Genomic DNA, 17,101 nt, shown 5'->3' with positions numbered 1-17,101 from the left:
CTTCTTCTTCCAGAGGACTCAAAAATTAATAGAAAAAGTGTAACCATGCTACATTTATGGCAGAACATTTTAAATGCAATGAAAATAATTCTAAGATTCCACAGGAACAGAGGATATTTCATTAGGGTCCTACTGGTTTTAATTCCTATGCACATCTTTGGCCTTTAGAGTAAACAACACTAAGCACTACACACGCAACAGTTGTGAAGAGAACATTTAATACTAACAGCTTTTAAATTTAAGGTATAGGTTCTTGTCATACTGGCTGTGAAAGAAGCATTAGCGGACAAGAAGTGATGGCAAATACTTTGTTTCTGGACTATGCACGAGTAAGATCTGTTTGGTTGTATTTATTACACACTTCAGAGATTAAAGATCATTACATTCATAAATACAAATAGGAAAGGTTATAATTGCAATGTCTAAGGAGATATGTGATCCTTTGTGCTGACATATTTTGTTAAAGGTATAAAAGAAAGGTATGCTACTTTCTTGCCCACACGAATAATCAGAATTAAGGTACTAATACCGAAGTCTTTTTTAAGCATAACTGTAGTTTTTGGAGTTCTCTCACACAGTCAGTGTCGCACAGGTGGTTTTTTAGGGCTGACAGAAGATTTATGCAGCACAAGGGCCCACCTCCCCGCCCGATTCCAGCCCCCCCTCCGCAGAAGTTCGGCAATGTCTGTCCCTCGCCGGCCGGGCTCGGGGGGCCCGGGGCTCGCGGAATCTTTCCCGAACGGGTCCCTTTGTTTTTCTCCCGACAGGCGCCAGAGATGCCTCTCTCTGAACTCCTGTTCGCAGCCTCGTGCGACCCGCGGGGCGGCGGGGGCGGGCCGGGGAGGGGCTGCCGCGCTCGGACACGGCGGCGGCGAGCACTCGCCCCGGGCCCCAGGAGCAGCGGCACCCATGCCCGGTAAGTGCCGGGGGCGCGCAGGGAGGGAGCGAGCGAGGGAAGGGGTGCCCGGCTCATCCCGCAGCCCCCGGCCGGGCACCTGCAGCCGCCCCGCTGGCGCTGGGGAAGGCTCCGCAAAGCATCAGCTCAAACCTGTCCCTGGGCACCTGCCCGGCCTCCCTCCGGAGCCGGCGAGGGAAGAGGCGGCCGGGAACTGCAGCGCTGGCAGGCAGCGCCCGGAGCGCCTGGCAGAGGAGAGCTCGGCTCTGGAGACAGGCTCCAGATGAGGAGTCTAGCCGCCTCCCTCCCCCCGATTATTTAGTTTACACTGTACATGTGCTTAGACTGTGGCTTTGTATAGGGATTAAAACTCTTGGGGGAGAAAGGGCTGCTCGTAACTCCAAAAGGCTTACTGCAAAATTTAAGTAAAGCTTATTTAAAGCATATTAATCAGACAGTAAGCAAAAAGGGATGCAATCCCAGAGGAGAGAGAGGATGCCTGTCAACACCTCTTCTGTGCTAGGATAAACCTGGTACCTATCAACAGGAGACAGTCCCCCGGCTCAGGTGGGGGGAGATGAAGTGATCCAACTTCATCTCCTGCTGCCATGATCCTGTACCACGGCAGGATACAATACATCAATTCCTCATGACGACAGGTAGTTATTTATAAAGATACATATTTTCTCCCTGCACACAATGGATTCAACTTATCTCAGTAGTCTATTTTGTGACTAGTGCTACATCGTGCCCTAAGCCACTGGTTCTGTTCCTGATCTAATCAGGTAAGATGGTCTAAAGGTGAGCCAAATTCTCCTTACTGTCATTAAATTACAGGTAACTTTACTGAAATGAGTAAAACTTTACCTCATATCTACAACGATGTAAAGTTATAAAAACCCCAGAATTTGAGTCAATGGCTATGGGGTGTGTCATAAATACTTAACATCATTCTGCAGTGAACAAATTCAGTACATACAAGCTCATTAACAAAGAGACTGGAAACTCATTCTCTTACTCCAAAATCAATTCACTCCTCATCTTACTGTCCTTAACGATAAATGGTGACAAACTGGCTATAAGGGAATACAGGATTGCTGGTGAGAGCATCAAAGACTTGTGAATGAAGAGGACAAGTTAAACAAAGACCTGTTGAGCTTGCTCGAAATAACCTTTCAGATACTTATGTCAGACAGTAAAACTACCAGCTGTATAGACGTTTGTGCTGTTTATAGTGCACCTACATGAAGGAAACCATTAGTTTCTACTATGGGCATTAAACTAAAGCATTTTTTATGCATCTGGCCTTCTGAGATGCAATAAAATGTCAGTCTGACTGAAGATGTATTTGAGCGTGCCCTACAAAACTAAAAGGAACAAACACAAAAAATTCCCATGCTCATATGCATTTCCTCATACCGTGCATTCTAATCAAGGAAAACCAATTTACCCACATGGCACAATCAGACTTGTCTCTGTATTGATACTAACCCATACCAAATAGGTGCTTGTTTCCTGTTCCTCGGAATAAGGATTGTACTAATAGTCTGGCTAAATGCTGGGACCTACCAGTTGCAAGGACAGCAGAGTGCTGTTGCTGTGGTACAGCCGTGAGCAGGGTGGCTGCTCCGTGCTGGTGCCGGGCGACAGGAGTGATTATGTGACTCAGGGAAGCAGGCAGCCAATTCCTGCAGAGGGCTAGGGCAACACACCTGGAGGGGAGCTGCAAAACCAGCTTGGCTCTGCTGATTCTACCAAAAGCAGGAAAATGAGACAGGATCAGATTAAGGCCTTTGAGGCACTATGGCCAGGTTAATTTTACAGCACAAGGTAATTACTTAAGTGTTCTGTAGCTGAAGGACATTTCATGGCACTGTAATAGTGCAACACTGAAAAAGATCGGCAATACATGTATTTGCAACTCACCTCCCACACTCTTTATAGCTCTAATCAATAAATTAAATCACATGAAATTAGTTTTGAATTATTCAAAACTATCACTAGTGTTGACTGATTATTTTGTGCTTGTATTGTCTTTATTTACTTGTACCATTGCATAGAGACGGCTAACTGCAAGGTACCTACTAAACACAGACAGATAAAAAGAAAAAGGAATAAAGCATAATCACAGTTAACTCTATCTAAAAGCAGAGAAGAGGAAAAAAGTCAATACCAGTTGTGAGAAAATGCCAGGTCACTTAGCTACTTCAGTTTCAGAGGAGACCTTGAGAACAGTCAGCACCCAGTACTCAGCTGATCCTGAGCTGCCTCCCAAGGCTACAGAGTGGAAGATAATTCTGGAGTTTAGGCTCATTTTCAGACAGAGGATATTCTGGTAGTCACAACTCAATGCACCAGTACTAGCTTAGTGGTAGGACAAGGTAGGCTGGGTATAAGGTACAGAGCAAAATAATCTTTGCAGCCTTGCACTCCAGCATTCTCAGCAAACATGTGAAAGCAATGAACTGAGCCCCTTATCAATTGTCTACCCTTGGTCTAATGAGAAATTCTCACAACAGAATTTCTCATATTCATATTAAACACATTTATTAAGTTTTATTTGGGTTTTGGCTTGTTCACAGTAATTATACAAGATTTGGTTGTATGTTAAGTACTCACGATCCAGGAAACTGTTTAATGGATACTTTGACTTCACAGATCAGGAAACATGTGCATCCTCAGAAAGAAAACAACCCATAGCTTTACTTTGTTCCTTGTGCCAGGGTCTAGATTCAATTCAACATAGATGAATAGTTGGAAGAGCAAACCAAACCAAAATAATGGTACCTTTCATATTAGGTGCTCCTGGGTTCTCTTTTTCTTCTGTTATGCAAGCTCTAGCACTTCTGCCATGCTACAGTAAATGCTAATGCAAAAAAAAGGAGCCTGAACAATTCTTTGGGGCTTTTTCATGTCTGTAGTCTCTTACACTGCAATAACTGCCAGTGCATCTGAACACTGTGATCTGTTACTGCCATTGTCATACGTCCTTAGGTGTTGCACCATGCTATAACAAAACAAAGATGTGCACGTGAGCTGAATGCTTCTTTTAAAAACTATTTTGGAATGCATTTGTTAGCTTTAATATTCCTGTCTACACCCAATGCATACTTAACTTTGATCTTCCTATGATGTTTTATGTGCTTTTATGTTTGAACAGAACAAGCAGTTGCTGTGGCTGGAGGTGTAATAGGAGGGATCCTTTTATTTGTTCTCCTTGGAATAACTGCATATCTGCTCTGGAAAAAATTTTGCCGCCTCTTTTCTTACAAAAAGCTCATCAATCCTGTCAAAACAACAAATGCAGATGCCATTTTTCAGGGTCAGGCAAATTCTGAAATTCAACCAAAAAGCACAAGGTACTTATTTTCATTTTGTTTTTAAAGCATACACTATATAATTTATTTCAACTTGTCAAATCCCAAATGAGGGGGTGATCTAAATATATGCATGTACAGAAATAAAGATCCCTACATTATATGAAAACATTAGTCATGTTCTGTTTTGTTCCTTTAGGAAACTGAGAATCTAACTACGAAAGTGATGATTAATTCCGATTTATTAAAAGAGAGAATATATTTAAGTGTGATTGGTGCATGGATAGCTTTACCTGTTATTTAGACAAACCCAGACTGTGTTCCAGAGTAATTTCTAGTCTAATAACAAAAACAATAGGACTTCAGTTCAGGAAGGAGACTCTCTTAGAGAATTAGTCATTGCAGGGGGTCTGGGCTCTAAAACAAGCAGCTGCAGTTAATCCCTCATTTCCTCTGAAGGATAAATTCTAAAGGGAAGGAAAGGGGGAAAGAGAAGAATCTGTCAGAAGAATTAAGATCTAATGTACCTCACTGGATTTTTATGCATTAAACAAATAAAATCAATTGCAAAACAATGGATATTTAACATTTTTACCTTTGCATGTCTGTAGAATTTTTACATTGTGACATAAGAACAGTAAACTTACTACTGTTACCAAGTTTGGTTTCCACATTTAAACCAGAAGAGTCAATAGGTGCTGTTGTCTTGAGCAGATCCAGAAGTGTTCCATTTATCATTCCACCAACACTGCATGGGCGAGATTGGATTCACCTGAAAAATGAAGAACAGGTTCAGGAAGACAGTGACCCCTACATGATCCCTCAGCCTGGGGCACGGTCATCATTTCATTCTTTGGGTATGGCATTGCAAAAATGGGACTATTTTTAAGGGTATTCCTTTAAAGGGTGGCTTTATTATTATGAACATATTTCTTGGGGGCACACCAGACATAGCATTCCACAGCACAAGCCCTAAATGCTCTCTGCATTTTTGTTTTTTATATATAAGAATTGGACGAGAAAGTAGTCATTGTGGTCCCAGTGCTGTACCTTGGCAGACAAAGCAATCTCTACTCCCATGTTTTGTAAAGGCCAGGAAGTGCCTGCTGACCCCAGAAACAGCAGAATCACCAGTTGCAGACTGCAACGACAAATAGCTAGAACTAACAAGGTACAATCACAGAAATGAGAGAAAGAAAAGTGGTGCAGCCTACAATTACTCCCCCAAAGTTGAGCGAAAAAGAAATAAAACATGAAATTCTTACAAAAAATTGATTGTTAATAAAGAGATTAATCTGATTTGCCCTAATACAGGGGTGGTTATAAAAATGCCGGCAATGCTTCTTGAGACTAATCTGAGGGTGCTTGTTTTGTCTTTTCTTGAAGCTGGAGCTTATGTTGTAGGGACCATTAACCCAGACCTGTACAAATTTCCTGAAGACAAAAGTGAAACAGATTTTCCTGATGGCAACATTGGCCGCCTCTGGTTCTCCATAGAATACGAGCAAGAGTCAGAAAGGCTCCTTGTCTCCTTGATCAAAGTCAGGAAGCTGCAGCCTCCTGCTGATTCCTGTAGTCCATTTGTGAAAATCTACCTGCTACCTGATGAAAGAAGCTACCTGCAGTCCAAAACAAAACGTAAAACTCTTAACCCGCAGTTTGATGAAAACTTTGTTTTCCAGGTACTTTCCCTTTTGATGAGGCAGATTTTTGTTTGCAAATATTAACCTGTCAAACTACAGTACATGTTTGTAGAAAATTAGTGTTCACAATGCTTTTACCAAGATAGAAGTTGTTTCCATCAGAGACAGGATTTTTTCTGGGGCTTCTGGAGATCCTGGGCTACAGAAACGTATGGCTCCAGAACTGATCTTTCTCTGGTTTGAACCAAAGTTAAGGATTCCAAAACTTGCCCTGGGAATAATGAAAGCTCCAGTTTGAACTACAGCTGAACAGTTCTGCCCAGCAGTTCTTGAAGTCTGGATGGAGCCAATACTGATCTAATGCTTTCACAGCTTTCAGTATCTTTGCTGTGCAAGCAGGCTAGACAGCAGAACTTGGGAGGTACGTCTGGGCTGCTATTTGTATAGTACTGTAAAGCTTGGCTTCCCATGCTAAGAGGTTCTTAGCACACATCACAAGACAAAAGCTTTAAAACAAAAAAAAAGGTTGTATTTCAGACAACTGAAAAAATGTTTACAGATTCTAAACGTTTGTGTCTGAAAGTGAACACATCACATAGCACTAGATCCATGTGAGCTGAAAAACCACCAATGAACTTCACAGCTTTCAAATGAACTCATAGTATTTTAGCTTGGATCTTGACTTCTGCATAGCTAAAACTTAAGGCAAATTTAAAAAGTAGACTTCAAATAATTAAAGGAAATCTCCACCTACACTTAAAACACTTTGAAAAATATTTCCTTTGAAGTCATGCTAGAGCAGAAAAGTATCAGATGTTTTAAAATTATTATTATTATATTCTTCCTTTTCCTGTACAGGTTTCCAGTAAAATGTTGCTACAAAGGACTCTTAAGTTTTTGGTTTATCATGTTGATAAACAGAAGAAGCATCATCTCCTAGGCCAAGTTATATTCCCACTAAAAAATGAAGCATTAACTGAGGACAACAAACTAGTCATATGGAGAGATCTGGAGAAAGAAAACTTGGAGGTATGTGACACCAGGCTGCTTGGCACTGTGGAACTTCTGTCATCTTTACAAGCATTGGAAGGATATAGATGAAGTACAAGTATGTTCTACCAAGTACTTAAAATGCAGAAGTACTTTATAAACATTTGGAACCAAAATTCCCATCTTACCAACCTGCAGATCCATAGCTGTTGTAAAGGGATTACCCAGCTGCTTGGAAAAAGTCACATGAATTAGGAGGTAGTTACGTAAGAAGTTTTGTTATTTGCTTCTCTTTTGAATTACTAAGAGCAGAAAAAGGCTGAAGAGGCAAGGAAATAGATACCACCTGGGAAAGAGTAATTCTGAGGCTTAGGAAGGCTGATTAATCAGTTCCATCAAATGTTACAACAGCATAACTAAAGCCATTACAATTCACCCACGTGCCTTAGTGTGACAGAAACCATTAATATGAAAAAGGATTTTTCTCCCCATTTGTCCATGTGACAAGAGAGTTTCTCAGATATATCTGACATGTGGTGTTCTACTTCCAAAGCCTCCTTCAGAGTACGGTGATATCCAGTTCTCCCTGAGCTACAATGACTACCTGGGCCGTCTCACTGTGGTGGTTCTGAGGGCAAGGGGATTAAAGCTCCAGGAGGAAAGCCCTGCTGTTGGTAAGTGGGATTTCCTCCCTGCTATCAGCTCCACAATTCCTGTTTTCATTTGCTCCTTCCTCATCTGTCCATCCAGGCTTGTGCTATGAGACTCTGACAGGAACATATTAACATCCTGGTGATTTGAGTGGAAACAAGCCATATTTTGCCCTGGGGCAATTAGATTTTGATAGCTTAGTTCTGCTATGTTTGGGGTTTGTTTCATAATAAATGGTTTGTCCTGTGGCAATCAGTGGCAACATTTATCTCCTGTTATAGTACAGCGAGTAACATCCTTTTGCTGCACACAGTCCAGAGAAGGCAGCATTTCAGGGGATATTGACATTAACAGTTGCCTCAAGTCCAATTCCCAGAGGTAACAGCTGCAGGACAACCACTTATGCTGAACAGCTGTCCTGGGAAGAACTGAGTTGGGAAAAAAAAATCCTATTTTAGGACAGCCTGGCTATTGTTCAAAGGACCACGGCATGGAGTCACAATTTTCTCCCTTAGTGCAGAGGGCTTTTTCTGGTATATCATACTCATGTGTCCTTGGACTCAGAGTTTACCTCAAAATGCTGTTTAAAATCTAAACACTCAAAGCAAAAACAGATGGAAGAATCAACTTGTGTTTCAGTCTGTAGTGATTTCTTGCAGGGCTTTGAAGCTAAACAATATAAATGCAAAATACACCTATCATTTAAAAAGAAAAGAGGTTTAGTCCTCTATATACACTCATCAACTATGAAGTCTTTTTGATGGAATAAATTAAGCCTTCATCAGATGAAGGGAAAGCACAGAAATGTAAGATCAAGGATGCAGGGTAAGAATAAGGCTGCTTATTTTAACAGCACTTAAATTGGAAAGTGCATTGCGAAACTGAACCCTCAGTACTTTGTGTACTCCCTGCTTCATGTTATGCTGGCATGTGTGTTCCATGGATCTCTCACAATCTGATTTTATACTTGATACTGACTCCTGAAAGGAAGAAATTCCTTAAGCTGTCTCCCAACTGCCTCTTAAAGTCTTTTCTTCTTGAATTTCTTTTTCTCCAAGGTGTGTATGTCAAAGTCTCACTAATGAACCATAATAAATTCATCAAAAGTAAAAAGACAGCAGTTCTTCTGGGAACTCCCAATCCTGTGTACAATGAAACCTTCAGTTTCAAGGCAGATCAGACAGAGCTGGATACAGCAAGCCTGAGTCTATCTGTGCTCCAGAGTAACAAAGGAGAAAGTAAGTTATATAAATTATTACAGTCAAGGTGTCAAATCTCTTACATATCTGAGATATGTTTAAACCTGAGAGGAACCAATTCCTTTTCAGCAATAATCATAAAACATATAAGACTGCTGGGGTATTACAAAAGCTGTCTCTTTAAAAGCAGAACAACTTACTTGAGTTAAGCATATGTCTCTCTTTTAGAGGCTAAAGACAAATTTCATGGAAGACGTGAATAAAAATCCCTGTAGACTAATCAATGTCAGTATAAGGTGCTGTGCTTTTGTTTCATTCCAGTATCCTATTAAGACAGGCTTATATGAACACAACCTCCAAAATTTTGTGGCCACTCACTCTTTCTAAGCAAATTCAAAAGAGGAATAGGGATTTTAATTCTCTCAGCAGTTCAAGCAGTGACAAAGAAGAAAGAGAGATTAGCAAACATCCCCATTCCCTGGCAGAAAACCTCATGCTTGAGGCCTCTTACTAATTGTTAGAGAATCCATTAAGGAATTCTGCTTAGAGAAGCAAATCAGAATTCAATATTTACAGTGATCAGAAGAAAAACATCTTCCCTGCAGTACAAATATGATCTCAGTAATTTTCCCCATTCATAGCTGAAAAGTCCAGACATGAAGAAACAATCTGCTCCTTAGCAGAGGGGGGTCAGTGGCAAGCCACATTACAGCTCCCAGCTGTCTCAGTAACTGCATTCATTTTTTCCCAAGTCACAGCATCATATGAATCCTACTGAGGTTGCTGATGCAACCCAAAATTAGGGCACACTTCCACAGTAAACCTGAGGTAAAGGGGCAGGGCACATACAGATATTTGTGCCTTGAACATATTTTTGTTTAACTGCAGGCAAAACGACAGGCCTGCATTGAGTAAATACCCACTTACTGCAGTACCTTTCAATGCTGAACCTTAGCAGGTAGAAGCTACAGAACCTGAAATCCAGAGTCATTTCCTTGATGAATATTTTGGTTTAAAAATAACTTTCAGAACAGACATTACTTGGAGAAATATAGGTTGATATTCTAATTTAGGTGAGGATTTCAGAGAAGCATCACAGGTGTTCATCACTAACTGCTTTCTTTTTTCCCAGAAACGCTTCTGCTGGGACGAGTAGTAGTTGGGCCTTTCATGTACACCCGTGGCAAAGAACTGGAACACTGGAATGAGATGATCAGCAAGCCCAAGGAGCTGGTTAAACGATGGCATGCTCTCTGCCACAGCACGTGAACAGCACTGAGAAACCACCAACCTTCACATGGAAAAGCTCTTACTATCTTTCTCACCTAAAGGGTACAAAAATATTTGCTAAGAGTTTGTACCCTAAGTAGAAAAGGATAAAATACATTATTTCCTAGACCAAACACAAATAAAAGATTTGGTCCCTGGTAGGCTGGAACTCTCTCTTTCCTCTATTCAAAATATATGTTCAATTAAATTAACACACAGCACAGTAAATAAAACAGCAAGCCAACCATGCTCTCATAGTATTGGTTATTTTGACTAGTAAATTCCACTTCCTAGTCATGAGTTCTGGGCACAAATGATCACGTATCATGTAGATAGAGCCCAAAATGACCAAAGAATTGCCAGTGATGACAGCAGGTCTATCTGTCCACGGCACCACATCACCACAACAGCTTCATCAAAGCTGAGAGAAGCCCAGTGAGCATGCCAAAACAAAGCCCAAAAGATACTGACTGACACATGTAGAACTTATTTAAAATAGCAGCATTATATTCAAAGCCTCTTTTGAACAGGAAGGGTGAAGGAACTGTTTACTGGCCACATACCTAGAAGCAGCTGTTCACATCCCTCAGCACGGTGTATTTCCTGCAGTAACTCAGTTCAGTGTTTTCAGCTGACCCCAACAACAGCACTTTGTGTTGACACTAAGGAACAAGCAGAGAAGTCATGGAGTCACAAGTGACTGGAGGCTATTCCAGTACTGGAGTACTGGAATACTCTGAGACAGTAAGAGGAGGTTCTGTCCTTATATATTTCTCTGTAACCACATCCTCTGCTGGAGACAGAGCATTGATTACAAGAGCCTTGGGTATGACCTAGTATGACCATTCTTACACTGAAAATCCGATTATCTTAAGCCCCCTGGGCATGTCTCTGCTTCAGTAGTAGAATCTTCTTCATTAAGTAAATTACTGCTCTATAAAATAGTTCAGAGCAGTTATTCTTAATCAAAACAAAATAGGACATTCTTCTCTTGATTGTTCACTGGGGACCTGAGCTCTGTACCCTTCACACTGTACAGTCATAAACAGGAGACACAGACTACTGCAGCAAAACATTTTGCACAACGATGTATCAAGAGGACCATAACCTCTACAGCTGAAATCAAACCAACTTCCTTTCAAACAGGACACAGTATTAATTAACTCAATATCTCAAAAACATTAGGCTTCTCTGGGGAGATGAAACCACTTTCCATTTTGACAATATTGTTATTACCTAAAGGAAATGTTACGAATGATACCACAGGAATTGTGAAGTAACAGACTTCCCTGATCCACCATCTGATATGTTACATGGTGCCCTCAGTCTGTCTTGCTAATTGCACCACTGGATACAAGATGAACCTAAACTCATTACATTAAACTGAATTTTACAAAGTATTCAACCCTCATTATATCTTTGCTAAAGGAGTAATACCAGCACCCTAAACCCCAAAGAGCTGTATTCAAATTTCAGTACCACAAAACTACTGCAAACCAATGTGATAAGCAGAGTTATCATGTTTGCTCTGGGAAGAAAAACTACACAGTATTATACAGTTTACATATTACTAGAATAAAATAATTTTACCAAATAAATTTTGTTCTTTATGACTTATACAATAAAGATCTTAAAAGTAAGCTGTTAGAAGTGTTTCAGCTAGTTGGTTTATGAGGTTGAGCAGGAAGATGCATGTAATGAACAGTGTCTGTTAACAAATACCTCTGAAGTGGGAAGTCACCTGTCTGACTTATATATAGTATGGTCCTCTTTTCTTCTTATACATTCAAGTAGCAATACTTCCACCTTGTGTGTTCAATAATTTCAGCTAACTTGTGAAGAAACATATTCTAGTGCACTTACCAACGTATTTGTACTCATGGTCACCCAAGTGAAGCATATGACAAAGGCCCTTTTTGACTCTTCCTGAACAAGAGCTATTTCAAAGTGAGAAACATCATCAAATAAGGAGTTCTAATACAGTGGTTTTAACTATCATATAATGGAGCAAATGTTTTTACCTATCACCTTTTATATAACATCCATCTGATCTTGTGCTTGAGACTTGCCTTGAGCTGAAGGAGGAGGAATGATTACAAGACAGTTCTGTTTTACAGGAGAAAAGAACAGCAGCAAAATTGCTGAGGGTAAATGGCAAAAATTCTGCTGTTAAAAGAAGGAAAGCAACCACAACAGCAAAACAAAAAGACCAAGCTACAGACAGCATATGGGATAAATCAAATAAAAATCATGTAACTAAAGTATTACTGAATTCTGTCTGTCTTCCTCTAATCTGCCAGGTCTGAGGAAAATTAGGTCTCTCAATAGTAGTGAATTTTTCTGAGGAGAAAAAGGAAAACATATACTGAAGAAATTGTTAGAGTTTATTAACATAATTATTAACATAAAAATACATGTATAAAAATATACTTTATGAAAATTCATCAGTATTACTCCAGCAGTATACACTATCAGCAGATATTCCATACCAGTCCTTTTGATGGTTTTGCTTTTTTTGTAAGTTAAAACCAAAATCCTTTATTATCATTTTTTTAAGAGATTTGCTTCCTTCAGCTAAGTCATTTTTCTTCTGCTTCCCATCTGTGTGTCCTTATGGTCTTTGTTACTCAGTTAGTGCAGAGCTCACAGATCAGGATGAAAATTTAGCAGATGGAAATCCTTTTGCAAAGGATAGCTGTTCTCATCTAGCACGAAGTGGCTTCTGATTTCCAGCAAATAGGATGCTCCTGTATCTGCCAGCAGTGAATGACACAGATCTGCTACTATTGTGCTGTAGGTTATATCTGAAGAGGGCACTGCAAAACACAGAACAATTCGATTTACACTTGATTTTCACAAGAGCACCTAACATTCAAGTTCTACCTCCACACAAGCTCCACTGAATTACTGGAAGTGTAGTTCAACATCTGAATAGAAAATTAGCTTTTATTTTTAATTACTTTTAAAAAAAACCAACGAGCTGAGCCTGTTTCTCATGAAACTGTTAACACCTGTGAATCACATAAAACACCTCTCAAGTCAAACAGGATGTATCAAGTGAAGCTTGTCTGAAACACAGCCCAGTATTTCACAGCACAAAAACATGCCAGTTCCAAAAGCTCCTAAGAGATTCTATTTTGCACATAGGGAATCCATTTAGTTACCAAATATTTAGGTATATAACTACAACGATTTAGTTATATAATAGGCATTCACACCATCTCACCTCCTGTTGTTGCAACCTCTCCTCTGAAACTCTGAGTTTGTCAGACAGCCACTGAAATATTCTTTGATGTTGGTTGTTTAGGGTTTTTTTTAATTGTCAATGATTAAAAATTTTGCTTCCATTGTGAATTTCGCTGCCTGTTTCTAGGACAAGTAATTCATGAAACAGTACCTACTAATCTCTTTAGCCAGTCTGCAGGAATATTGAGGAAGATTTTTTCCATCAACTCAGACACCACATGAACATAAATTTCATATCCTTCATCTTCTACTGTCATCAAAGCAGGTCTAGATGAGAAAACAAAGTTTCATGAAAGTTACCTGCTATGTTTTGTTTCCTACTGAAGCAAAATTTTTGAAAGCACTATAGATTAATCTTACTCTGCAACATAATACCAAGAAACAGAAAAATGACTCATCTGTCAAATCTATAGCATTGGAATCAGTTTGAGGAATACAAAAGGAAATGGCCTTAAACTGAGACAGGAGACTCAGATTAGACATTAGAAGGAAATTTTTCATTGTTTAATTGTTAGGATGGTCAGGGATCCCACTACCAGGGAGGTGGTGGGAACGCAAAGTAGGGAGATAAGCTTAGGTGCATCACTTGGAATTGTACCATCTGTATCAGCATCACTCAGTATTATCTATCCTAACAAATCACTTTATAGCCACATAATACCAAGGTATATCTCGTGTACTATAACAAATACTAAATGTTTCCACAAACCACTGAACAAATAAAAATCCCTCCTTGGAAATACTCCAAACTAATCAGAGGAAAATTTCAGTGCAAAAATGAAATACTTTTCTCTGAAAAAGCTGGGCATGTAAGTTCTACATCTAGATGTGTTCACATGCTGAGAATACAAATATTGGAAATCCTTATCATTTTTCTACCACGTTTTGTGCAGGAGCAAATTGAGGTCCTTCATGCCCACTGAGATGTTATAGTCTTATGAAAGACTGGGGGAACCTTCTCAGTTAAGAAAAGAAACTCTTTGCACTTAATCCTCCCTCACAGGAAAACAAAGAGCACATAAACTTAAAGATGCAAGACTATTTTGCTTAGAGGAAAATACTATGTCACTACTTAGTAGGATACTAGTATTTAAGTCAATGATTCATTAAACTCACTATGAAAGAGTTTAGATAGAATTTGAGAAACATTTGAGATGGAAAATTTACATATTCTAGAATTCTATTATTTCCATGGTTGTCTCAATTAACATTCTCTAGCTACATGTCTTTCTAGTCACTCCGATAATTACATTTCAAAAGCCCAAGATAAATGTGAGAATTGAACAATTAGTTAATAAAGATGTACCTACATCAACTGGATCCCCTTAGTTTATTTTCTCTAAGTGTGAATATGTGTGTCTCACAGTGCCATCTGGTGATAACTCACTATCTCTGCTCTCCAAGAACGTTTATTGAAAACATTTGTCAATATTATTTCTGCACAGCTGAAACTGACTAATCAGTTTAAAAATATGGTTGTGCATTCACATGATTTCAGATTTAGGCTGGAACAAGATTCTCGAGGAGTTTTCCTTTGGTCCTCAAGCTTCTACTCCATCTTAGCTTTATCTGACACAGTATTGGGTAACCATCATTCCTGTATGACATAGTATTCAAAGAAATTAAGAAGTTAGGTTTAAACTAAGAATGTCATGAATAAATAATGACAATATAATACAGCAATTCACGAACAACAACTTGAAAATTCATTAGAAAGACAGGGATTGTTAACCACACCTTAAATGAAGAATTTGATATATGGGGCAAGTTAAAATGGAGAAAATTTACCTCCCTAATAATACACATGATTTTGTTTTTTCTTTATTTACCTGTAGAATGTTTTGACTTTGTTGTATGGCAAACATCTAATACATTGCCTGTAGATCATGTTCTCATCTGCCTGTAGTTCCAGACCACATTTGGCACAACCTGAATATGTGATCATAGGCAGAGAAGCCAAAACACACTCCAGTGAAGTGTCAGCAGAGAAGATGAGTTGCTTGTACTGACCAGTGGAAATGGTAAACTTCAGTTCTAAGATGTGGGCTTTCACTTGAATCACTCCTACAAAAACAATTCAAATACAAATTAAGTTTCACTTAAACTGAAAGCAAAAGCAAGGGCTACAGCTGATTCAAAACCAAAATTGCTATCAAAAACTTCTTCAACTTTTTCCCCTTTGTTAGCACATGTTCAAACTTTTAGAGATATTTTATGCAGTGAAAAATCCTTGTGGCTAAATATTATTTTTAGATGTATAAAAGTACTACATTTTCAGGTACTATTTTAGTAGATGCCACTATAGAAGGTGCCTGAATAAGAGAGAAAAATTGTGCAAAGAATTTCCAAGTGATTTGCTTCCCACTCTTTCAGAGGTACTGAAAAGCACAGCTTTAACAACTTAGCTTTTCACTTTTATATTTAAACTAAATGCTGCAACAACAACTTTAATCACTTCCTAGAATTTAATGCCTACCATAGCAATCTTCTAGGTTCATCTGGGAGGGGATGACTGTGTAAAATGTCTTGTTTGTTTCTAAGAAGTTTTCAATAGCAGCAGCTACTTTGCTTTAGAGAGTACCAGTTTTGGAGAAAGACTGACAAACTTTCAGTAATTAGTCACATCATTACTAGACTGGTTGGTGTGGACAACAAAAGTCAGCATTTTTCCCTGTGCTCCAAAGCTGTCTTTGCATGGCACCACACACCACACCTATCTCTCCACTGGGTTCATTGTATGGCCAAGTATGGAACATTCAGTTTGGCCAAGTACGGAGCAGCAGCCTCCAGAATAAATTCAGAACCCCAGATCTGGGCTACCTTAAAGACCAACTGTCTTACTTCATCAACAGAGCATCTATTTAGCCTACTTATGCATGGCACAACAGACATTACAGAGCTATGGATAACACTTACCTGAGCATTTTTCCTCCAAGTGTGCTGAGAGCCTTGTCAACTCCATGAGGGATGTTTGACTTTTCTGAAACTTTTCTTTAAATTCAACTGCCCTTTTGTCATCATCAAACAAGCACTCACAGGATGACCAGGGAGTTGTATGCAGTTCCAAGTCACCTGAGACAGAACTATGTTGGACAAGAAGGTATTTGAAGTCCCATATGTGATCTAAAGAACAAAAAAAGCAAACAGAAGAGTTTACTTTCCATACTGTGGTTCATTTCCAGCAAGCCAAGGTTACTTCCATGATTGAGAAAAACATGAGATCACCTGTGGGTGCTAAAAAGCTGGTAGAGAGCTTCTCACAGCTTCACAGGAAAACTGTGAGAAGCTTTCATTCTCACGCAGTCTCTCATGAAAAAGCAGTTAGAGAAAAGTAAACTCTTGGCAGCTGCATAGTTGTTATGAGAACTGCATATTGCTTTGGGTACATGGAAAAATAATATTTACAGATGGGCGTTATAGGGCTCAACCTATCACCTTGAGAGGTGGTGGGTGAATAGGCCAATCATGTAATTTCTTTATTGCAAACCACACTATAAAAGATGAGCTTCCCATTAAACGTGGTCTTAGCTCTGCTTCGGCCATATCACCTGACCTGCCTTATGGCATGATTCTTCTCGTCTCCCTGGGGATAACAGTAACAAACACATGCTCATATGATCAGCTCTGGTAACTTCATTTCAAGTCTGATATGTAAGGTTTTTCCTTCCCTTTCCCTATAAACTTGGCATGAGTTGTCCCATAACGGAAATTTCGTTGCACCTCTACCAAATTCAGCTGTCAAGACAACTCAGCCTTTTGAAAGAGAAACCAGCTCTGAAATTTGTTGTCAGCTCTAATGCTGGCAATGTCTCAAAGAAAAAAATCATGTTACTCATCAACTTCCATTTTTTAATACGTCCCTGTTTCTGATCTTCTATCTCCACAATTACC

At 39.4% G+C, this 17,101-nt stretch overlaps 2 protein-coding genes across 5 annotated transcripts in view; one reads left to right on the top strand and one right to left on the bottom strand.

Moving 5' to 3' along the window:
- Positions 1 to 909: 909 nt before the first annotated feature.
- On the top strand, positions 910 to 9,964 carry LOC309575400 (synaptotagmin-15-like; the record flags this gene model as incomplete). Its single annotated transcript, XM_082285817.1, has 8 exons — positions 910 to 916; positions 4,056 to 4,254; positions 4,927 to 5,069; positions 5,599 to 5,894; positions 6,714 to 6,884; positions 7,399 to 7,519; positions 8,555 to 8,734; positions 9,828 to 9,964. 8 exons carry the CDS (start codon positions 910 to 912, stop codon positions 9,962 to 9,964), a joined length of 1,254 nt encoding a protein of 417 aa, XP_082141943.1.
- Positions 9,965 to 12,426: 2,462 nt separating this feature from the next.
- SHLD2 (shieldin complex subunit 2) overlaps positions 12,427 to 17,101 on the bottom strand; it is a 28,501-nt gene continuing 23,826 nt past the window's right edge. For 3 of the 4 annotated variants that reach the window (XM_082286565.1, XM_082286567.1, XM_082286566.1), the window contains 4 exons: positions 16,127 to 16,333; positions 15,040 to 15,274; positions 13,362 to 13,477; positions 12,427 to 12,780 (listed from right to left, as the gene is read on the bottom strand). In XM_082286565.1, the coding sequence (XP_082142691.1) occupies positions 12,608 to 12,780; positions 13,362 to 13,477; positions 15,040 to 15,274; positions 16,127 to 16,333 (731 nt within the window). In that variant the 3' untranslated portion in view covers positions 12,427 to 12,607. The remainder of the gene's footprint in view (positions 12,781 to 13,361; positions 13,478 to 15,039; positions 15,275 to 16,126; positions 16,334 to 17,101) is intronic. The other variant, XM_082286568.1, reaches the window with a different exon arrangement.

Source organism: Coloeus monedula, assembly GCF_965178545.1.
Source record: "Coloeus monedula genome assembly, chromosome: 8".
Taxonomy (NCBI): domain Eukaryota; kingdom Metazoa; phylum Chordata; class Aves; order Passeriformes; family Corvidae; genus Coloeus; species Coloeus monedula.
Note: the sequence above shows the minus strand (reverse complement) of the source record. Positions and strands in the feature narration are given on the sequence as shown.